This window comes from Miniopterus natalensis, chromosome 2 (genome assembly GCF_054644295.1).
Source record: "Miniopterus natalensis isolate mMinNat1 chromosome 2, mMinNat1.hap1, whole genome shotgun sequence".
Lineage (NCBI taxonomy): Eukaryota > Metazoa > Chordata > Mammalia > Chiroptera > Miniopteridae > Miniopterus > Miniopterus natalensis.
Window position 1 is genome coordinate 154,876,519 of NC_142082.1, and position 24,330 is coordinate 154,900,848.

The 24,330-nt window shown below is 40.1% G+C and overlaps 1 protein-coding gene across 3 annotated transcripts in view; it reads left to right on the plus strand.

Annotated features, from left to right (window-relative positions):
* TM7SF3 (transmembrane 7 superfamily member 3) overlaps window positions 1-24,330 on the plus strand; it is a 32,680-nt gene that overhangs the window by 3,602 nt on the left and 4,748 nt on the right. Inside the window, exons 1-9 of one of the 3 annotated variants that reach the window (XM_087814747.1) lie at window positions 2,208-2,313; window positions 7,852-8,006; window positions 10,984-11,134; window positions 13,693-13,813; window positions 14,545-14,716; window positions 17,965-18,142; window positions 19,434-19,520; window positions 21,039-21,119; window positions 21,997-22,149. In XM_087814747.1, the coding sequence (XP_087670873.1) occupies window positions 2,223-2,313; window positions 7,852-8,006; window positions 10,984-11,134; window positions 13,693-13,813; window positions 14,545-14,716; window positions 17,965-18,142; window positions 19,434-19,520; window positions 21,039-21,119; window positions 21,997-22,149 (1,189 nt within the window). In that variant the 5' untranslated portion in view covers window positions 2,208-2,222. Of the gene's footprint in view, window positions 1-2,207; window positions 2,314-6,859; window positions 7,050-7,851; window positions 8,007-10,983; window positions 11,135-13,692; window positions 13,814-14,544; window positions 14,717-17,964; window positions 18,143-19,433; window positions 19,521-21,038; window positions 21,120-21,996; window positions 22,150-24,330 lie in introns of those variants that run through there. The other 2 variants (XM_016197372.2, XM_087814748.1) reach the window with 2 other exon arrangements.

The following is a 24,330-nucleotide window of genomic DNA, read 5'->3' on the forward strand; positions in this document are numbered from 1 at the left end:
AGACATAACTATATATATTTATTGCTTTGTAACTTGCCTTTTCATAAGGGGTACATGGTATTTTATTATATGCATGTATCACAGGTTATTTAATTAAGTCCTTATTTTTGGCATTTAGGTTGTTTTAGTTTTTCTCCTATTGTAAATAACATCTTAATGAACAGTTTTGGGCACTAATTTTATACTTCTATCTAATTTTTGTACATATTTACATACTTAAATCTAAAAGTGGAATTATCATACCAAAGCTATGAATATTTTTAAGATTTTTGATGCAGATTATGCTATAAAAAGTTGTTTGAAGTTACACTGACGTTAGTCCTATCTTAGAATATCTACTCAGCTCTTTCATCCATATTGAATGTTCTTGTTCTTTTTAAATATTTACGGCTTAGTTTCTTAATTTGATTTTTTTTTACTAGTAAATTTGAACTTTTTTCATATTTTTGTTAGTCACTTATATTTCTTTTGTTTGTGTGTGAAATTCCCTATTTGTGTCCTTTGCTAATTTTTATTTTTTGCCATCAACTTGACTTTTCATATTTAGGGTTTTTTAACTTTCATGAAGTTTAAATTTTTAAGTAGCCAGGCCTACTAATCTTATCTTTTATGGTTTCCTTCTTTGTTTTTTTGTTTACAAAGTTCCTCCCCGGAACCCTACTAACTGCCCCCGGTTTGGCATGGCCAGATTCCAAGTGATTTTTGCTCAAATAAATTCTTAAATTTTTTTTTTTTAAAAAGAACCACTATGAGATCAGTTTTTTAAAAAGCATATTTCTTGTAGCTCTTATGATTTTATTACTTTGGGGTTGCATTTTGACAGTGCGAGAGTTTTAAGCCTCCCCCCCTAATATCAGAACACAGTTTACTGAATAATGTACCCCTGATTCAGATGCTACCCTCATCATTCTAGCTCCTGTCATCTCCCTGGTACTTCACCTATGGAGAGGGACAGGGATGCGGGGCCGCGGGAGAGGCAGTAACCGGCACAGGCAGTGCTGCCAAAGGTGTGACAATTCGGGCCAGGCCGAGAGAGAACAGGAAGAGTGGTGCCTGTTAACGTGAGATTGCCATAGATTTTTAGCTTAGTGGCTTCACCAAATGCTGTATGTCATTTTCAAGATAGTTGCTCATTAAAATATATAAATGGAAAAGTTAGCCAGGCAGGGCGTGGCTCAGCGGTTGAGCTTCGACCTGGGATCCAGGCGATCCGGGTTCGATTCCCGGCCAGGGCACATGCCCTGGTTGCGGGCTCGATCAATGACTCATTATTGATGTTTCTCTCTCTCTTTCTCTCCCTCTCCTTTCCCCTCTCTGAAATCAATAAAGATATATTTTTTAAAAAAGAAAAGAAAAAATGTAAAGAGCAGGAAAAGGCGAGCAGGGCAGTCTTCCCCAGTACCGGTCAGCCTGGGAAGCCGGTTGCGCGCAGGAGCCCCGTCCCGCCCGCCGCCGCCTGAACAGCAGCGCTCAGGTGCGAGAGCTGAGAGGAACCTCCGGTAAGGTCTGGAGTCTTCGAGGATATTTTGCGTGGAGACGAGGAAACCTTCCTTCCGAGGGCGCGCTCCTCACTGGCGCAGTAACGCCGCAGAAGCGGCAGCACCGCCGCGTTTCTACACTCCGTCCGCCTGCGCCGCCAACGGCAGCGGCCGCGGGGGAACGGTCTCTGCGCTTTGAGCACCAGAGTCCTTCCTTTTGTTTTCTTTTTGCAAAGGACCGTTAATCTCGGGAACAGGAGCCTAGGAACGTTAGGCCGCAACAGTTGTGTCTACTGTACGGGTGGTTTTCGTAAGCGGGAAAGATAAAAAAGCGAGAAGCGCGGGTTACGCCACATAACTTCCTGGGGTCTCCGCCGCTCTCCGCGCGGGGATCCCGGGAACGCCGCCGGCTCAGGGCCCGCCCTGCGCCACGAGGGGGCGCGCGCAGCCTGGGAACGTCCCTCCGTCACCCCCGCCTGGGGCTACGGAGCCGTGACTTAAGCGGAGCGGGGCGGGGCGGAGGGGCGGTGCCCCACCGCGGAGGGTAATTGCGGTGGAGGGAACTCGGGCTGAGGCGGAGCGCGGCCCGGGTTGCTCGCCGCGCGGCGGACCTGGGACCTGGCTGGTGTGCGGCGCGAGCGCCTGGCGGCCGATGGCGCGGAGCGCGAGCGCCCAGGAGTAGCGCGGGCCGGGCTGCGCGCCGCTTCCCGACCCTGGCGCTGGCTCCGCCGGGCCCGGGCGGCTATGGGGCTCCTCCGGCTGCTGGCGCTGGCGGCGCTGGCGTCGCAACCCGGGGTGGCTGGCGGAGCCGAGACCGTCGGGAACTCCAGCGCGGGTAAGGCCGGGGCGCCCCCCTCTGCAGCCCAGGTGGCTTTTGCATTCCTTGCAAGGTCCAAACCCACCTCGCCCGCGGCCGCCTAGCCCCGGAGGCGGGGGCGCGGAGCCCGCAGGAATGGTCCCGCCGAGCCCTTTCCTGCAGGAGGAGGTAACTCCCTCGCTAAGGAGGCGCCCCAGCGTGTGCAGGCTGTGGGAATGGGAAGAGATACGCGACTCTGCCCTGACACGTTATTATTCCCCCTCGGGGAGCAGCCATGTTTGTGGGTTTAATTTGACACTTGAAGGCACCTCTTCGCTCCCAAGGGGCGTAGCGCAGCCTTTGGACTGTGGCTTCCTGCGGAACGACGGGCGTTGCGACGGACGGCCCCCCAAGCCGAGCAGGCTTTTGCACCCCCCAAATCTAGATGCTTTAATAATTGGTAAGCCCGACAGAGTTTGAGAGGAAGAGCGAGCTCAGGTCGGGCTTTAGATGGTGGGCCATGTGCCTGGTGAATGGGTTTTAGCAGTCATTCTGGTTTGTTAATATATAAACCGTGAAAGGCACTAATTGTGCCAGGCTGATAATCATGTGCTTTTTCCCTGAGGTTAAGCACATTCTTAGTTTTGTTTTGAGCGTAAGAAACTAGTTACAGTTCTGAAATAGAATATTTCCTGAATAATCCGATTGTGTTTCTATGTACGTATCTCTGAAAAAGCTCTTGTGTAAGCCGAGTTCTCGATTCTTTGCCTAGGACTTCAGGCCAAAACAGAAAAGGGTAAGTTCTGTTTTTGCAGGGGGAAAAAATAGCCTTTTTTATACTAGGGCGCTACTATTCCCTGCAGTGCGGAGTGCGCCAGGTGCTTTTCGTGGCAGTGTTATTTAACCCTCAGGACCCCATGAAATGATTGCAATCCTGACTTGCAGAGGAGGGAGCTGAGGTGGGAGGTGACCATGCTCCCTACACAAGCAGACAGCTAACAGGGCCACAGGCAGCGCTGGAACCCTAGTATGTCTCACCTCAGATTTCACGTCCTTCCACTTCAGCAAAGCTGCCCCCAATAAGAATATTTTACTGGGTATGGCGCTTTCCACTTAATTCTGTGAATTCTCATTTCTCAAAATAGCTTTGTGAGGGAGTTGGAAGAGGTGCTTGCTCCACTGCAATAGGTGAAGAATTTGAGAGATTGAGTTTATAGTTGATCCAGGCTAGCCCCTGAGTCAGGAGGGCAGTGATCCAGAACTTGTCATTTCTAGTTCTGTGCTTTAGTATTTGATAACATCTAGAAAATTTTACACAGAAGTTGAGAAGTCTGAGTAACCGAGGGATTAATATTTTTCAGATGCCTCTTTTCTTGCCTCTTTTCTCCGATTGCAGCACTGATATTTCCTCTCCCATGACACTCTTTTTTCCTCGCATTAGTATGGTCGCTCTGTGCGGAAGGACAAGATGTGGGAACTTAACCGCTGAGTGGTAATAAAAGCTGATGTTCTCCACATCTGTCAGATGGGCGTAAAGAAATTAAGAAAGACTTGGTTCAAGACTTGCATCTCCTCCTGGAAAATGGCTGGATTTCTGTTTGATGATTCTGATAACTAGACACACTGAAGGAATTAAGCAACTGCTGTAATTTAGGAGAATTGACTTATCTTGGGCAGGACAAGCTAACTTACACCACTAAAGTAGTGGCTGGAAAGCCAAATGAATCTTTGAAGGCTGCAGATTGAGTCCCTAGAGTGAGGAAGGTGCTTTCTGTGACGGGCAGGGCACAAAAGGTGCATCGTACATTTAAACAATTTTCTCTTGTCTTGAAGTCCCAGTTCTCTGCTGCCTGTAACATCTTTCATTATTGTTTCACAACCAATTAACTCATGGAATTAGGTAGTAATTGGAGTTGAGCAGAGTGTCATTTGAACCTTCTAGTATTTGTGCTATTGATAATGCTATAAGTAAGGTAGCAGGCCATTTGTGTAGTTAGTTGAGCAAGTGGTCTCTTTCTCTTGAAAGTATGTGAAAGGTAGTATGTACATTTTTGTGTTTCCTTTCGGCTTTTAGGGCTAATGAAAATTCATAAGATGGAAATGAGAAATTGGGTGGGGCAGTTGAATGTTGACCAGTTTAAGTAGCTAAATGTACTGTTTTTGTTTCTAATGTTTCATCTGAAGAGAATTGTGCAGACTCAGCTTTCACAGATCTATCCTAGAATCTGGTTGTTGTGTGAAAGTGCAAACAGTGGAGGTAAATTTTAGTCAAATAGTAAAAGGGAAGAGTTGAACAATTTTAAGTTTAGGATTTGATTGGGAAAGACAAGGGATTGGGTAGCTCTTTGTAGAATGGAATTCTTGGAAAGAAAAAGTGGCTGGGTAGGAATGAGGAAGAGTATGAAAAATAGAAAGGAGTCCCCTGTTATGGGTCAGATGGCAAAAAATATTTTTGGCAGAAAAAACAGAGGCACTTCTCTCTAGAGGCGAGCTGCAGCCTCAGTGCTCTGTCTCCATGTTAGCCATGTGCTCTGTAATATCATTTGATGTACCGTTTCCCTCCCACTCCCAAAGTCATAAGACCTCATTATGCCTTGTAAAATGTTTCTCACGCATCCCTTTCCAGATGGCTTAGAGGTAAATTAAGTTCCTGTTAACTTCTTCAGGATATATTTTGGCTATATGCCTTTACTTGCCATGTGTGCTTTTATGAGCAGGAATTAAATGAAGAGTTGGCTAGACTGTACTGTTGAAGTTGTCTCGACTTGCAGTGTTTTTCCCTGTCACTCTGAGGAAGTCTCCTTCTCAACTTGATGCTTTTGATGGATGTGCCAAGCACTTATACCGGTTAGCCCTCTTCTTCCTACTAGTTTATTTGTAGGACCATACCAAATGCCTGACTTGTGTAAAAAAAAAAAAAAAAAGGAGAAGAGGAGGAGCCTCTGAAACACCGGAAAGCTAATGGAAGTTAATAATACTTTATCTCATAGTATTGGACAGTTCACAAAATTTTCCCCATTCGTTCGATACTTTCAGCAGTCAAGTGATTTATGCAGCACAAATACCTCCATTTTACCATGAGGGTACCGAGGCGCTGAGAAAAGAAATTACTTCCCTGAGGTCACAAACTTGAACTGTCACTTACTAAACATTTACTATGCGCCAATTAGGGAACCAGTACTGTACTAGGCTTTGGAATGTCAAACATGACAAAGCCCTGTATAGCCGGGAGTCAAGCCATGACTGATTTTGTTAATACACAATCTTCTATAAAAGTTGTGAAATGGCTGTCAGATTGTAAGGTAACACTGCCAGAGGATTTTCACATAGAAGTTAGTTATAATTAAGAATAGGAAAAATATACTTATCCTTCCCTAATTCATCAAACATTGAGTTAGGAGTTCTCAAACCTGGCTGAACATTAGAAATCAGCTGGAGAACTTTTAAAAAAACATATTGGTGAAGAGATAACTAGAAATTGAAATTTAAAATAAAAACTAAATTAACAGTATCAAGAAACATTAAATATTTAGGGATAATTATAATGGGATATGTAAAAACCACTGCAGAAAAAGCTATACAACATTCTTGAGGTAAATTGAGAAACAGTAAATAGAGGGATATCTTTAATTCATAAATTAGAAAATTCTGTTATTAAGATATCATTTCTCCCTAAAGTAATGCATTTATCGTCATCCCAGTCAAAATCCCAGCAGTCTTTTTGTGTGACATTGACAAACTACTTTCTAGAATTTATATGGAAGTGAAAAGGGGCCAAAAATAGTCAAAACAGTCTTGAAGAGGAAGAACAAATTTGGGGCAGAAATTGAGACATTGTAGTATTGGTGTTAGCTTAGACAAATAGACAAATAGAACATGAGTCCAGAAACAGACCCTCACATACGGTTACTTGATTTATGTGAAAGATGGAATTGCAGAGCAGTAGAGAAACTATATTTTCAAGAAAGGTTGCTATATCAACTGGATATACATATGGAAAAATGAACGTTAACACTGCCCTCCCCTGCCCCTACGTTACACCATACACAGAAATCAATTTCAGGTTGATTTTAGCCTTCAATGTGAAAGGTCAAATAAAGTTCTAGAAGTTAACATGGGGAATGTCTCTTCATGGTCTTGGAATATGTTAGCAAAGCTTTCTTTAAAATTATAAAGGAAAAACTTAAATTGGTCTACATTAAAATTAGAACTTCTGTTAATCTAAAGGTAATGAGAGTGAAAAGACAAGCTACAAGATTGGGAGAAGATTTTTGTAACACACATCTGACAGGATGTGTAAAGAAAAGAGAAATCACTTAAAATATATACATTTGATAACCCCTACTTATTTTGTTAAGTTACTAGTTGTTTAATAATGTGTTTTATTTTCTACGGTCCTGTTTTTCCTTACTGTCTTTTAAATATTTTTTTATTTTATTTTTAGAGAGAGAGGAAGGGAGAGGGATAGAGAGAAACATCGTTGATCAGCTGCCTCCTGCACACCCCCACCGGGGATCAAGCCTGGGCATGTGCCCTGACCGGGAATGGAACTGGTGACCTCTTGGTTCCTGGGTCGACACTCAACCACTGAGCCACACAGGCTGGGCCCTTACTGTCTTTTAAAGCAGTGAATGTTTAGGTTCTCCAAGTATTTCTTACTTGTGATTTATCTTCACCCCGGTTTGCTTATTTAGTGGATTATTTGAGAATGAGGTTGGACAAAGAAAGAACTAGTTTGCAGCTAGGAGAAAGACACACACAGAACCATGGACAAGGTGAGTGAGCTAAACACAACCAGAAATGGAGGCAGGTAGATGGATGGGAAAGGCCTAGATGAGGTGTTGGAAAACTGTTGTTATAACGTGTCTTATGTGGACTCTGAACTTGATCCTTAAACAACAAAAGGCTTGTTTCTCCAGAATACCTGTGGTTCGTTACTTTATATGAAATATCTGGGGTGGGCATTCAAATGACATTTTTGCCAGTGTTGATGGCACCATCTTTTGCAAGCTAGGTAATACAGTCCCATTTGACAGGTGAAGAAATTGAGGTTTAAGAGAATTAAGAAACTTGCCCAAGATCACACAGCTGGTAAATGGTGGGGTAAAATTGTACCTCTGGGTCTCCAAGGTGACTTCAGAATTCTTAGTTCATACTGTTCTTTAATACCAACCAGTGCCATTCACAGTTGTCAGTAGCTCCTCAGCATTGTTAATCTTTAAATTCTGTTTGGAATAGAATTGTTATAATTGCCACCAGATGGTGAATTCTTCTGGGCTTTGGGATCCAAGCACCGTGAGCATCCTTAGCCACTTTAAGAATTGTTCGCATTTTTTTTAAATACTTTTTTTCCACTTTACTTCTTAGTTCCACCACTCATTAGCCGAGTCACCCTGGTGGGCTGCTTCACCTCTTTAAGCTTAATTGTCCTTATCAGTGAAATAGGGGCAGTAATAACATTGAGCTTACTGTTTTTTCTTTTTGAGGATTAAATTAGTGTGTGTGTTTATCTTTGTGATTTCTACAAATTGATATTAGAGGTACATATATTATAATGAAACATTTTTCTCATTGTAGGTATTATTGAATTTTCTGTGGGGAAATTTAGATACTTCAAGCTCAACAGGCCCTTTCCAGAGGAAGCTATTTTGCGTAATATTTCCAGCAATGTGACTTTTCTTGTTTTCCAAATACACTCACAGTATCAGAATACAACGCTTTCTTTTTCTAAGGTAAGTACAAAGGATTATTTCTGTAAAAACTATTTCTGTATTTTGGGGCCTCATATTTAGTATAAGCATTAGAATTTGATGCCTCTTTATGTCTTAAGTTTTTACAAAGTCAAGTTGGTTTCTGTTAAGTTAATGATTTAGACCAGCTAAGAGGTGAGTATCTCAGGCCTTTCTCGAGTGTGGTGACCTCTGATTTAAAGAAGAGGAGATAGCTCTATCTGGTTTCTCAGTGGTTAGAGCTGAAGGATCCTGGGTTTGATTTCGGCCAAGGGCACGTAACTCAGTTGCAGGCTTGATCGGGCGCATACAGGAACCCGCCAGTTGATGTGTGTGTCTCACATTGATGTTTCTCTTTCTCTCTCTCTCTCCCTTCCACTCTCTCTGAAAAGCAATGGAAAAATATCCTTGGGTAAGGATTAAAAAAAGATAATAATAAGTAATAAAAAATAAAGAGGTGGAGATAGAGTGCTGAGTTTGGGGGGAGGGGGAGTTCTACCAACTGTTTCCTGTTTGAATGTAGTTAAAGCTTTCCTCATGATTTCTCACTTTTTCTTACTCTACTGGGTCCTTAATGATTTTTACATTTACATTTTAATGGGTTTCCATTTTTGTTTACCCATTTAGTGTTGAAGTTTACCAAGACCTGTATGTTTAATAAGACCCTACAGGATCTTTATTCTTTGATCCCTCATGGAAACAAAAAATCCTAACACTGAGTTCATCTTCTAATAGCATTTAGAACTCTTACATAAACCATCACTAAACCCTGTAACCTCAACCTCAGCTTTGGGAAGTTTTTCATATGCCCTGGATTAGCCTAAGCAGTTAAAGACCTGCAATTTATGTTAACCTTTACAAATCTATTTCTATTTAGCTTATATGACCCGTTAGACAAATAATTTCCACTCTGTATGATGTTGTGTTTCTTTTTACTTGTTGTAAGCTTATCTTCTGATGTCTAGAATTTGCTAAACAAAGCTCTTTTAGTCCAATTCATATATATTTTATAGGCATTGGTCATATTATCTTTCAAACTAAGTAAGTATTTTGTATTTTTTTATTCTGACATCCTCCTCCTACCATGAAAGTTTTGAAGTTGCATACCTGTGTGTGGTCATTTAATAGATTAGACATGGAAGAGTCTGATCAAGGAGAACAGGAAGGAATAAATTGTTAATTGCAAGAGATAACGGTGTCTATGACCCATTTACATTGACTTTGCTTTAGTTCTTGGCAGCCAGAGCAGAAATCAAAACATGTTAAATTTCATAACTTTCTTAGTTGGAAGAAACATGCCAGTTAGTCAGAGGAAGCCAAGTTTTTTCTGGGACTATATTCAAAAGGAAACTTCCCATTCAGGCCTTACATAGGAGACATCGTAAAATGGCACATACATAATTTCCCTCTTAATAACATCGCAGCACAGACAACATTTGAAGGAAAAGAAAGGGTGGAGAAAAAAAGCATTTATATTTATTGCATGCCTACTGTGTGTTCGGCTGGTGGTTCTTAGCTCCTGGGGCCATAGACTTTGAATCCACTGAAATCTATGGACTGTCGACTTGGCAACATGTACAGATACATCTGTATGATTTCATGGGGACCTCTGGAACTCTCTGGGCCTCTGGGGTTCCTAGTTAGAAACCTCTGTGTCTGGTTTCCCTATAATTAATCTCACAACAGCTCAACAAAGTAGTTATAATGCCTGTTTTTACTTCTGAGGAAACAGCTTGGATAAAGGGATGTCGACATAACTAATGTAATAAAAGTGGCCTGGATCCTGGCAGGCATGATTCAGCGGTTGAGCATCAACCTAGAAACCAGGAGATCACAGTTCGATTCCAGGTCAGGGCACATGCCTGGGTTGTGGGCTCGATCCCCAGTAGGGGCATGCAGGAGGCAGCTGATCAGTGACTCTCTCATCATTGATGTTTCTATTTGTCTCTCTCCCTCTCCCTTCTTCTCTCTGAAATCAATAAAGACATATTTAAACAAATATACACACACACAAAAAAACGAAAGTGGCCTGGGCGAACAAGTTTTTGGGCCTCCATTTTCATGCAGAAAGGATATTATCTTCTTTATTCGTAATAATATTCCTTCATTATGCTGCCTTTAGTTCTCACTGTGTCTGTACTACGGAGGGGATAACTAGAACTGCACACAGCTCTGGAAGTGAGTGGTCTGTGTGAAGAGAATTGTTTCTGTTCCTCTGCCCTTCCTGATGAAGGGTGGCACCTTGGATTTTGGGGAGGTCATCATGGCAGTTGGTTCTTTGAAACTGTCGACCTCATAGTTCGTCACTTAGTATTTGGGTCATTCTCCCTTATGCTTGTCAAATTGAAACCCATCAGTGACTTACAGAAAAGTCAGCCTGCAACTCTGTCTGCAGTTACGGGAAAACCTGTCAAGGAAACCTAACACATGCCAATCCTAATGCTCTAGCTCTGTTGTAGCTAGCTTAGCTTATCCTAAAAATAGGACCTGCTGATAGCGTAAGAACTTCCCAACCTCCTAGCCCATTATGCCCTGTTTCTGCATCGCTGCTTTTAATGCTCTGTACAGCTCGCTCTTGCGCCAAATCCCTCAGGAACAGCTTATGAGACATTGCACTCCCCCAATCCATGGATTGTTTTCTCCTGAATAAAGGACATCACACTTGCTATGAAACTATTTTAGTTTCACCATTCAACATTAATTCTAGTACTTGACATAGTAAATCTTAATTTGGGGGGTTGAGAAGCTTGGGAATTTTATTGCATCTGATCAGAGATCGTGCGTATTAAATAGTTCTTCCGTGTGTGGGGGGGGGCACATGCATATAGAGGTGAAAAGAAGTCTTTAATTATCCAAGGAGGATCTGTTTTATTCCTTTTTGAGAAGTTTTGGAATAGAACATGCATACTAGATCAATTCTAGAATTTAAATATTTTGCTCAACTCCCTATTCATGATGACTTTTTTCTTCCTTATTGCAGACTCTCCTTCCCAGTACCTCGGGAACAGGCACTGACAAAGGACTAGTTTTCATTCTTAGACCAGAGCAGAGTATGTGCTCTTGGTATTTGGAGACTTCAGATGCTGAACCTGTCCAAAGTGTGGCCATTCCACTCTCCTATTCAGAAAGAGGTGGTAACCTTTCTGTCTTTGACTTGCATTACTATCTAGAATATGGAACTTGTTCATGAAAACTTAAGGAAAACAAATCTTATCGAAAGTGTTTATTGTAAGTACAATATATTTAATTAGAAAGGTTTTAATACCAAGGGAGCCAGAGAATTAGCATGATGTCGAAAGCCTAGATAGGAACTAGAGAATACATTATGCATTTGAAAAACATTTAAGGAATCCTTGGAGAAGCAGTAACAAAAGGGCAAGACACAGTCCTTAAAACTTTAGTTGGTTATTCTAGGCAGAGGAAGGAGCTGAAGAAAAATGGGAGTGCTTGGAGAATGGCAAATAGTGGGTGTGGCTGGAGGCAGAGTGTGAGGGCCGAGTATACAGTTTGAGGTTTGCATTCTATTCTGAGTTCGGTTCTGAGGAAGCATAGAGTATTTAAGCAGAGGAATGATATGATGCACTTCATCTCTTTGAAAGTTAACTCTAGAAGCAGCATGGGGAGCAGGTTGGAGAGGGCATAGCAGAGTTAGGACTCAGCATACCTTTGAGGTCTCAGTGGGAAATGATAATCTGAACAGAGGCCACAAGAGAGGAGAAGGGGAAGAGGGGGCTGAATTTGAGATATTTGGAAGGTAGAATTGATAAGGCAGTGGTTATGGATTATTAAAGGGGGAGCATAGGCTTCCCATTTGGGCAGCTGGGAGATAGTGATGCAAAATAAGTGTAGATGGTGCTGGATGTTTTAGGGGGTTGGGATGGGGTAGATGGTGACTTCAGTTTGGTACACAATGAATTTGAGACACTTGTAGGACATCTGGATGGAAATGCATAGAAAGCAGTTTTAAAATAAGGGCCTGGAGTGGAGGAGTGAGGTTAGATATTTAATCAGTTAGCTCTTGTTAAAGTCACAAAAATGAGTACGATTGTCTAGGCATATACATAGAAATTTAAGGGGAAAAATAATAGATACTTTCATAGTGTCTCCCATATGCCAGGCTGTACATTGCAGAGAGGTCAAGAGAAGTGACTGAGAGTGTCCATTTGAAAGTACAGTGAGTGGTGGCCTTTAATGAGAGTCCTTTTAGAGGTGCTTTGGGCATGAAAGGTAGATGACAGTGATTGAGGAGTGAAGATGAGGTGAGGGAATTTAGACTACGCTTCAGATTTGATGGTAATAAGGAGAGGGAGCAGTAGCTAATAAAGGAGGAAGAATCTAAAAAGTGACCAAAGTTGAAGAAAGGGTAATTACCTGATCAAAAAACATGGATTTCAAGCTTCCATCAAGGACAGTGTACAAAGAAAAACTATGAACAGTGGAACTTCAATTACCATACACACCCTTTTCTCAGGTATGGTAAATATTCGTAAACGTAGCAAAAAGAAAGTATGAAAGAAGATCACATAATCCTGAGAAAAATTCCACACAATGTTGAAACATTATGTGCACACAGGGTGTCTCTATTCCAAATCTGGCCCCGAAAGTCAGCTGCCAGAATTCTTTAGCTTAAAGACCTAACTGTGGAAATGATTAGATGAGTGTATGTAGTTGAGATCTTATCAATCTTTAACTTGGTTTACCTTGTTCTGTCTTATCTCAGTCTCTCCACTGGAGTCCTCAGTATACAGTTCTTTGTATGGAGTTGAGTTCATGTCAAATGACAGTGATTTAAGTTTTGTTGTGCTTAAAGGCCACAAATAGGGTTCCTAATGAGAAAAGATGAGCTGTTTTAGCCACATTATTAATATCAATGAAATACCCAAAATTTATTTCGTGTTTAATTACACATTCAAATACTGTTCCGATACATGGTCTTGGGGATCTTTTGAGGTCTTTTACTTTTACTCTTTTATTTATATACAAAGACTGGCAGAATTGATGATGACACTATTTCCCTGCTGAAAGAAGCATGTGAAAAGTGGACACCCCTTCCTCTATTACTCATGGAGTTCCTTTTCTCTTTGGCAAAGGAACCCTCCATCCCAGGGTTCTTATGCTCTTTTTGTGGGTTCATAGACCCCCAAATCTAATAAAAACCTCTCTCCCTAGTAAACACACACATTCAACATACAATTTCTGGGTGTTCATGGAGCCCTTGAAACCTGTTCTTGGATCCCAGCTTAAGAATCTCTTTTCTCTTGTGACCATTTCAACTCTAGGGCAGAGTTTGGCAAACTACAGACTGAACCAAATCCAACTTGCTGCCTGTTTTGTACATAAAGTCTTATTGGAATGCAGCCATGCCTATTCTCTTATGTGTCGTCTATGACCACTCTGGTGCCATGAGGGCAGGGTTGAGTAGTTGCCACAGAGACCATCAGGCCCTCAAAGCCTAAAATAGGCACTATCTGACCCTTTACAGAAAAGATTTGCTGACCCCCGTTCTAGAGCCCTTACCCTCAGTTAATTTTACCCTCTTTAACCTCAGCTCATGAGGTAATACAAAACTAGAAGCTCTGTGTTTAATTTCTATATTGGAAAGTTCTTGCAAGAGTAGAGTTCTGTTTTCTGAGTATAATTTAAATATGTAAAAATTCTGTGTTGAGTGACTTCCTTATTTTTCATCTAGATCCTATCCCTGGAGGCTGTAATTTGGAGTTTGACCTAGATATTGACCCCAACATTTACTTGGAGTATGATTTCTTTGCAACAACTATCAAATTTGCCCCAGCAAACCTAGGCTATGCAAGGTATGTCTGTCTCTTACCATTAGTTTTAGAACATGCACTGTATATTCAGTGAACTCTCTCAGAACCCATCATTCTCTTTAGTAAAATTGAATTGTTCAATTTTTTTGAATGAAAGTAATTCATACATTGTAACTAATACTGGAGCTGTCATTTATGGTTAATATTGTCTCTCTCAATTAGTATAAAGAGTCAGATGTCAAGTTTCTATTATGAGCTTACAAGTACATCTTAGTATCCATTAAGAGTTTTAAATATTGAAAGCATTTTGGGCCTCAAAACATACTTTTTTTTTTTTGGTAAGGATTTTATTTTAATTAAAACTCTGCTTTTGTTTCTACTTTAATAATAATGCTAGCTAATGTTTGAGTAACATTTGAATGCTCTCTGTGCATCATCCACAGTGCTGAGTGCTCTATGTTCTTTGTCATTTAATTCTAGCAATTTTATTAAGCAGGGCAGTTGTTCTTACTTTACAGAGGGGTTCCCTAAGGGTCTTTGAGATTAAGTGACTCCTACTTACCTCTAACAAATGGCAAAGCTGGCATTTGACTCTAGGGCTGACTCACATTAACATCTGGTTATTCAACCATACTTCCTGTCAGTGTCCTTTTACTTAATGCCAAAATTGGAATCATTGTTTCAGAAGTTTGAAATTCAAGCTTTTGGTTCCCTTTTATAGGTGGGACTTCCCCCACAAGAGACTGATGTTCTGTTTTGTTGGTTGACTTTAGAGGCACAGATTCTCCACCATGTGACACAAAGACGGGACAGGACTCTAGGTGGAGGTTGCAGTACGATGTCTATCAGTATTTTCTGCCCGAGAATGACCTCACTCAAGAGGGGTTGCTGAAGCATCTGCAGAGGATGGCCGAAGTGCCTCAGGTGACAGCCAGTGCTATTAAGGTAAATCTGATTCTTGTGATTTGAGAGTTGAGTAGGGGAGAAGCTACCAGGAGCTTATTTCTTTACTGTTCACGTCGTCTTTCTGGGATTCCCACTTTATTGTCTCTTATTTTGTTATTATCTTGGGAGTCTTTGCTAGTGATAACTCAGTGTAATGTTGGGTTTTAAAGAGATGCATGTAAGTTGTTACTTTTTAGTTGCAGCCACATACATGACCTTGTAATCTTGAGATATGGATGGAAATGGGTGGTAATTCTCTATGTACTCCTATACCTATTAGATTAAAACTTTTGGCAAATATAAAGGTAAGAGTTTCGTGAGAAAAAATGAGAAACTATTTAACTATGTACTCATTGGCATTAATGTTTAAACCCAAACTCCAAGTCTCTAACTTGGAGAAAAATTTTCTCTGAGCTTTTGAACCCATGTAGCATCTTGCTACTCCACGTGTGAGGTATGGGCCAGAAGCATTGGCGTCACCTGGGAATTTGTTAGAGTTGTAGACTCAGGCTCCACTCAGACCTCCACAATCAGAATTTTCATTTTATGAGATTCCCCAGGTGATTCCTGTGCACAATAAAATTTCAGATTCACTTTATAGATAATTTCTGTGGAGGGCAGGATTTTATCTTTATGTTTTGAAAGGTGCTTGATAAGTAGTCTAATATGCAAGGTCATCATTCTAATGGTCGATGGGTAGAGTTTTTCTAGACTGCTCTGATTCTTCTCAGAAAGCTGAGAGATTACCAGATTATATAGAAAGAGGTGATTGAAACAGGGCATACATGGTTAGCCTCAGGGCTCATCTGGTACAGAGCAAGATCTCATTTTGTTGCTTTGTTTAACCTAGGATGTTACTGTCCCATGCTGAGGGAGCCTGATACAAGAAAACTCATTGTGCTTATTCACAAAGTAGGAAGCTCTATGGGAAAAGTTTATCCTTTAAAATAGGAAATTTTGAAGACCTAGTTTATTCTTATGAAGAATATAAGAACTGACGGAACAGAGCCTTTTTAGGTTACTTTTTAACTTTTAGCTAAGAGTTAGAGTATTGTGTCCTGAAATTCAAGGAAACCCTCAGTGACTAATGAAGACGTGTCAAAAAGGCTCTGGAACCTGTTTGAAGAGCCTCACACTTTGGGACAGTTCAGTGATCAAAACAGAAAATGATTGATTGCAAATCTTGAATAAATAAAAACAAGTTCTGTACTGATACAAAACAAACAAAATGAAAATCTCTCCTGTTGCTACCATTGGAAGAGACTCATGCCACGTTGCTCTGAAAACGGAAGGAATTTGTCCTGCTTTTTTTAAAGGAGGGACTGTAATTCATCCTCAGTTGATGAGAGAAAGCTCTTCTTTACAGAACAATGCCAACTAATAAATGTAGAGGGAATAATTAGAATTAGAAAATCACCATTTTGTGACCCTCAATGAAATAATTCAGGCAAGGATCATTAGATGAAAGATTGATGGGGGACAGGTTACTCCCAGGATGCCTAAATAGCACCCTTACATTCTAATTGTAAAGGGAAAACTGTTTTTAGGGTGGAGGGATCTGACTGTCTCCTCCTTATCCCTGCGGTCAACACAGCTTCGCTGATCATGGGTCCACCTGCATCATGTGCTCACGTGAGTGCAGTCTGACATTATAACCATTACCATAACCTGTGGAGTATTTTAGCAAAACATGGTTACCCTGAATTCAGTCCTTGGAGTTTCTGTTTATAGGAAACACAGGGGAGTAAAGTGCAAATTGGACACTTTGAACACAATCTGAAAAGTTCAGATTGTGGAATGTTCTGTAAAGTGACTGCCCTTGACCTCTTCAAAATTCATTGGGTGAGTGGGAGTAGGGTGGTGGAAAGGGCTGTTCTAGATTTCAGAGGTTAGAGATAAATACTGTGCATGAAACTTGGTTGGATCTTGGTTAAAGGGAATAAAAGCCATAGAAGATGTTTGGAAAAATCCGGACATGGACCTTGTATTAGGTAAGAATTTATTAATTTTCTTACATGAGGCAAGGCATTGTGGATGTGTAGGAGAAGATCCTTTTACACCATACCTTGCTACTCAGAGTGTGGTAGGTGAACGCATAGCATTGGCCTCAGCAGAGAGATTGTTAGAAAAACAGAATATCAGGTACCTCCTCTGACCAACAGAATCAGAATCTGAATTTTAACAAACTGTCCCAGTGATTCATAGACACTAAGTTTGAGAAGCACTGTTTTAGGACATGCACACTGTGTTTTTTAGAAGTGGAATTTCGTGATATCTGTAACTTACTTTAAAATGGTTCAGCAGAAGAAAATAGAGGGGCGAAGAGAAGGAGGGAGAAATAGAAAAGCAAATATGGTAAAATATTAACAGTGGTTGAATCTAATTGGTGCTTTGTAGTTTATTAATTGTATTATTCTTTCAGTATTTCTGTAAGGAAGGTTTCATAGTAAAAACTTGGGTCAGTAGGAAGTACATTTTGTTACACTTGACCTAATACTTTGCCCAAGTAACATATTTATGAAGGCTAAGCAATATTGCCAAACAGTGGAAGTCCTCTAAGAGGCTCATAATTATTCCTGAATTTCTAATATTTAATTTTCTCACTTATATTAATGGGAGCATAACTATGTATTATGGTTACATAGAATTTTTTTCTTCTGTTATATGTATTACCTATTTAAAAAATAACTTTTAAAAGGGAATTTTTGAAGTTAAAGAGTATTGCATAACACAACTACATATAATGTTTTCTTATTTCTGAGTCTGTTAAGCAAAAGTAAGTGGGTACTCTCTGTGAGGTATAACAGACTTTGTCAGCTCTGTAACTAGTAGTAATGGCTAAGAATTGTTGAATACTTACTCTGTGCTGGGCATTGTGCCTAAGTCCTGAGGAAAGACTAGTGAGCAAAATAAATATAGTTCCTGCCCTTATGTTCTGTACAATCTAGCAAATGAGAAAATACATGTTTTTGCTTTTTCCTAATTAGCCTTTACATGTTACTTATGTGTCTTATTTTACTTATTAACATTTAACACTATGCAAAAACTTTAGAAACATTTTGTGTAAGAGCTTCTGTATATTAGTACATACCATCTGTGTAGGACAATCTTTTGACATAACTAAATAGGTTGGTGTATATTTTAAGAATTATATTTTAATATTACAATTTAATATCACTTGTAGGTGGATTATAACAGAATAGCCTTAAAAAAGCTAAACACTAATCATGCGTTATTTTTGGCTTCAGGTGGTTACCCTAACAGCTAATGATAAGACAAGTGTTTCCTTCTCCTCCCTCCGGGGACAAGGTGTCATTTATAATGTCATTGTGTGGGACCCACTTCTTAATACGTCTGCCGCTTACGTTCCTGTTCACACATATGGTTGCAGCTTTGATGCAACACAGGGTAATTGTTCTTCTCTTGGTGAGTATATGGATTTAAATTTGGAAATTCTTCTTTGGCTTTGGAAATTCTTCTATGTCAACTAATATAGAATTTAAGAATATTAAAAATGCTTTTGTGTAGTATTCATTTATTCATTCATTCTACAGATTGCTTTTAAGCCCCTACACTACTCCACTCTCTGCTCTCAGCATTGGACTATAACAGTGAACAAAAAGACAAAATACTTGCCCTCCTGGAGCTTGTATTATAGTGGGGAAGATGAGATAGACAAGGTAAACTTGTGACATATGATACATGAGAAAGTGATGACTGCTAAGAAGCAACAACGAAGTAGGAAGGGAGATAAGTGGCAGTGAGAGAAGAATTAGAGATAGCATGGCCAGGGAGTCCTTGCTGGGAAGGTAATATTTGTATAAAGACCCAAGGTGAGGCCCAGAGCCGCATGTCGGGGGCTACATACCAGTAGAGGGAACAGCCTGTGTGGAGTCCTTCAGCTGGGAGCTTACTGGTGTGTTTGAACAACTGCATCGAGAACAGGGACTGGAGGAGCCTGAGGAGGGCTAGTTGTGCAGGGCAGGCAGCTAATTCATGGTCTTTTAGGTCATAATAGCTAGCCTTTATTCCGAGTGAAATGGAAAGGCATTGGAGGGTTTGAGCAAATAGTGCCATGATCGGACTCATATTTTAATGGGATCACTCCAGCTGCTTTTTTGAGAAAAGTCAAGGACAAGAAAAGAAACAGAGATTGATCAGCAGGCCATTGTAGTAAGCCAGGTGAGAGATGATGATGACAGTTAGGAACAATGGTGGTAGTAGAGGTGTGGCAAGGTCATTTTCTGTGTGGGTACTAACATTTTATTTTGAAATAGTTTCATGGAAAAGATGCAAAAATAGTACAAAGCATTTCTGTATAATCTTCACCCAGCTTCCTCAAATGCTAGTTAACATATTATGCTGTTTGCTTTTTATCCTATTTATAGCTCGATTTAGCATTCTTCTTTAAAGAAGAGCTGTTATCAACTGGGGATGAATTACAGTTCCTCCTTTAAAAGAGGCGGGCGGGCTAAATTCCTTCGCTTCATCAAGTTCCAACCACAGGCCTTAAAATAAGCAGAATGTGACATTGTCTTTAATTTTATCTCTCATTTGGGCTCTTCATTTAGGGGTGGCAAGGATATTTTTAAAATAAATTATACATGTATGGAATAAACTATTGTCAGTTGACTTTGCTTTTTTTATGAAGCTTCTGTTAATTAAATACAAAGTATCAAATTGCATGTATTATCTACTAAATTTTCATTATTTTTAGGAAGAGTATCTACCAAAGTATTTTTCACTCTTTTTGCCCTGCTTGGTCTCTTCATTTGTTTCTTCGGACACAGATTCTGGAAAACAGGTACTATGTCTGATGTAGTTGTTATTTACATGCCTCATGGTCTTTTTTCCTTAAATGCTGTGGGGAATTTATGACCTGTAAGGAGAGTAAGCAACTATTTATCTCCACTATCTTCCTAGATTTGTGGCTGAGCTATTTTAGTAAAGATTCTACTGAGTTGCTCAGCATTTTTTTTTCTTTCTCTTTTCTCAATAATGGAGTACAACCTCCTCTTGTTAAGAAGGGAATAAAATTTATTTGTGCAGCAAACTTCTTCAATTGCTAGATTTGCTAGTTGGTTAAAGATAACAGGTTAGAAATTAGGATGTTACTGTAAAAAAATGTGTATGTGTGAAGTTTGGTGATGGTGATCAACATGGTTTCATGTAAGTCCAGCTGTAGGGCTGTATGTTCAGTGAGACTGAAATATCTGCTTGGTCCTAGGAGGTTCAGACAGCAGAAGGGAACTCACAGGACACTCAGTGAAACTCAGTGTGGGGGTAGAATATAAACTATGCTTCACTGCCCAGCCGGGCGTGGCTCAGTGGTTGAGCATCCACCTAGGGTCCAGGAGATCAAGGTTCCATTTCTGGTCAGGTACATGCCCCGACTGCGGGCTCGATCCCCAGTTGGGAGTGTGTGGGAGGCAGCTGATCAATGATGACTCTCTCACCATTGATGCTTCTCTCTCTCCCTCTCCCTGAAATCAATAAAGACATATTTTTAAAAAAATTATGCTTCACTGAATTGATTTGAATTCTTTGGGTTGTCTTTTATGTAACTGATGTTTGCAATTACTAAAAAAAAAATTTCTTCTTTAATTCATTAACAAGGAGTATAAATGGAGCATTAAGGGGATAGTGAACATAATCCTGACCTCACAAAACTCTTTAAACTTGCTTAATTGTTTGAAATAGAAATTCCTTTCCCTCCATTACTGTACTTTTTTTCTTGATTGAGAAGAGACTATTGTGAAGAATATTTAATTCCTCAAAGTGGGGAATGATTCTCTAACAAAGAATTTAATTGTAAGGCGCTAAAGATATTATCAGGTATTTTAATGGATGAAGACAATGGTTGACTGTTTATCCTAAACAGGAAAGGATGAGTTAAAAGGAGATATAAAAGTCACATTTTGCTTTGAAATATTTTGTTATTTATTTTTTTACCTTTTAAGTTTTATTTTTGCTCACTTAAGTGGAAATTTACTATGCAACTTCAGATCAGACACAATGACAAAAGTACTATTCTTATTTTAAGAAGGAAATATAAATATGTTAAAATGAGCTCTGAAATTAACAACTTAGCAATTGAAATTGACCTATATACAAGAAGGTATAACTTGTGGTTAATACTTTAATATTGTACCCATTTAATAGTAATACTCCTAATGAGTTTTAAATTTTTCCTGTCTTTTAGATAATTCTCTTCTCTGAATGCCCTAATGTGGAAGCATGAATATGTACATTAGATACTTAAATTGCATTGTAACCTAACCATAGCTTGTGCTTTCTTCTTTTCCTGGTGGTTTGCTGCTAGAATTATTCTTCATAGGCTTTATCTTCGTGGGATTCTTCTTTTATATACTGATTACAAGACTGACACCTGTTAAGTATGATGGTAAGTGAAAATAAGATAGTTTAATTAGGTGTTCAAAAAGGAAGATGCTGCCCCACCGGGCATGGCTCAGCAGTTGAGCATCGACCTAGGATCCAGGAGATTGTAGTTGGATTCCCTGTCAGGGTACATGCCCGGGTTGTGGGCTCGATCCCCAGTTGGGGGCGCGCAGGAGGCAGCCGATCAAAGACTCTCTCATCATTGATGTTTCTCTCTCCCTCTCTCCCTTCCTCTCTTTGAAATCAATAAAGATATTTTTAATAAAAGGAAGCTTCTGTGTTTACACTCCACCTCCTTTGCTTCTCCAGTTTGGCCAGTATTGGGTGTGATATGCTATTATGTGTTTAAAATAATGTAAAACCTATGTTCTAAACATCTTTTCTAAAGTGCCCATTCAGACCTTCTCTTCCAAGTTTTTGGTACTTGGTAAATTACTTGGTACTTAGGGAAATGAAGGGCCATATGGGTTATAAACCTATGTTTCAGCCTTGTGGTATATTGAAATATGAGATTTACAACAGTCAGAATGTTAAGATTTTCTTTGCCTTCAAACAAACACAAGCTTTCCTTCCTTGTCATGTTTAACAGAATGCTTGTCATTCCTTCTTTCTCAGCCCCAGTTTATAGGTTGTGCTAAGGCATGCCTGTCACCAGTCCTGGGAGGTTTAGCTGTCCAGCTAGTGCTCATGTCTCAGACTGGCTCCTCCCTAGAGACAGCCCATGCTGGTTTCATGGCACCACTGAAGAGCCCGCCAACCTTCTGTTGGTGTTTGACCAACAGAAAGGCTAAGGATGGCTCTGGTAATGGTGTATTGTGTCTAAAGCACGCAGTCAGAGAAACTACTTTTGGTCAAATAGTTTATCTTCTCTCTTCGTGCAGTTCGTCTGATTCTGACAGCCATTGCTGGAAGCGTTGGTGGGATTTTCTTGGTAGCTGCTTGGTGGCGATTTGGCATCCTCACACTCTGCATGCTGTGTGTTGGCCTAGTGCTGGGATTCCTCATCTCATCAGTGACTTTCTTCACTCCCCTGGGTAAGAGATGTGTAACTGGTGTGTGTTCAGTTTATTGTTTGAAAGGTCTTATTTGGGCTCTGTAGGTACAAATACTACCTCATCAGGGATGTGGGGTCTTCTATAGAGCCGTGGGAATTTGCACTTGATGATGTGGCACTTTAGGGAGGACCAGTACAAATAAGAATCCCTCTTTCCTCAAAGTACCTGTACTGAATGTCTTACAGAATGACTTTAGAGGTAGCTTTGTACCTATTTGTTGTAATAAGGTGTGTGTCTAAGAGTGTTTCTGTTAGAATTAATGGAGGAAAAAGGCATTTTTAGTATATAGCAGAACAGTGGGGTTTTTTTAATTTTTTAAACCCTGGAACTCTTTCTTCAAATGAATCTTAAAGCAGAAGTCCAATATATCCCATAGGTAAATTTGGTGCTGCTTTGATGGCAGCTGACTTGGGGAACTTGGTGCCTTGTTCCCAGTGTTTTCTTTTACCTCTAACCTCTACTCCCACCCGTCGCCAAACTTTGTGTTCCTAAGATACCTACTTGTAGTCATCTTGGACCATAGAACAGGGATGGTTCTGGGGACTTTTTTCTAAGTAATTCCATTTCTCAAGGTAAAAAATCTGGTTAACTTGTAAGTTGACTTTCTTTGTAGTTGTGCAATAACTTACATTTCCTGACTGTTGTCAAAAATGGAAAAAGAGTACCTACATTCCAAGGTACTCTACTAGGCTATTCTTTTTTGTAATAATGTTTAGTTCTTGTATTACAATACCACATTAAAGTTGATAGGAATGTTAGATATAAGTATAGTTGTCTTCCTGACCGGAATGGCTAAGTAGTTGAGCATTGACCCATGAACCAAGGAGGTCAGGTTTCCATTCTTGGTCAGGGCACATGCCCCCGTTGCAGGCTCGATCCCCACTAGAGGGCATGCAGGAGGCAGCCAATCAATGACTTGCATCATTGACGTTTCTATCTCTCCCTCTCCCTTCCTCTCTCTGAAATCAATAAAAATATTTTAAAAAAAAGTGTAGCTGTCTCTTGAGGCTATCAACTCTTAAGAATGCAGGGTATAACAGAGTGCAGTTGGCTCTCTAAAGATGTTTATTAAGACCAGAGAGAATTGACAACCTGTATGTTTACTATTAAGAGACCCTTTTGTTTTGATTTTAACAAACCTATAGCCAAAGTTCATTCCCACAGCACTTGCTGTAGGTAGCTTTATTATTTATTTATTTATTTATTTTATTTATTATTTATTTATTTATTATTTTTTAAATTTATTTGTTAATTCTCACCGGAGGATATTTTTTCCATTGATTTTCTTTTAGAGAGAGTGGAAAGGAGGGAGGAAGAGAGAAACATCGATGTGAAAGAGACATCGATTGGTTGCCTCCCACATGCACCCGGACCCAGGCCAGGGATTGAACCTGTAACCCAAGTATGTGCCCTTGACTGGGACCCTTCAGTGTGAGGGCCACTGCTCTAACCACTGAGCAACACCGGCCAGGGCTTAATTTTATTTTTGAATTAGTGTTAATGGAATGCATCTTGGTGCAGTCAGTATGGAAACAGTATGGAGGTTCCTCAAAAAATTAAAAATGGAACTGCCTTATGACCCAGTGATTCCACTTAAGGGAACATATCCGATGGAACCCAAAATACTAATTCAAAATACTAATTCAAATGCACCTGATGTTCATTGCAGCATTATTTACAGTAGCCAAGATATGGAAGCAACCCAAGTGCTCATCGATAGATGAATGGATAAAAGAGCTGTGGTACTTATATACAATGGACTATTACTTGACCATAAAAAAAAAAAAAAGAAAGAAACCTTACCATTTGCAACAGCAAGGGTGGATCTAGAGAGTATTATGCTGAGTGAAATAAGTCAGACAAATACAAAATGATGTCACTTATATGTGGAATCTGTAGAACTCCCAGTCTTCCAGGATACATGGATCTCAAGATATAGGGCCACCTTCAGGTGGACTGAATGATGGTGCCAGTGTCAGTATTAAATAATTGTCAGGCTTATAGTCTTGCAGTTGAAGCCTATTTATAAATAGGAGTTGTAATATGTTTGTCCTGGGTCACCCAAGGTGTGCCACATTTTGGAATAAGTTTCATAGGCACAGATAAATGGCTAGCTCCTGTCTTTCTGATGCATTAGGAGATCACATCCTCCAGTATGCA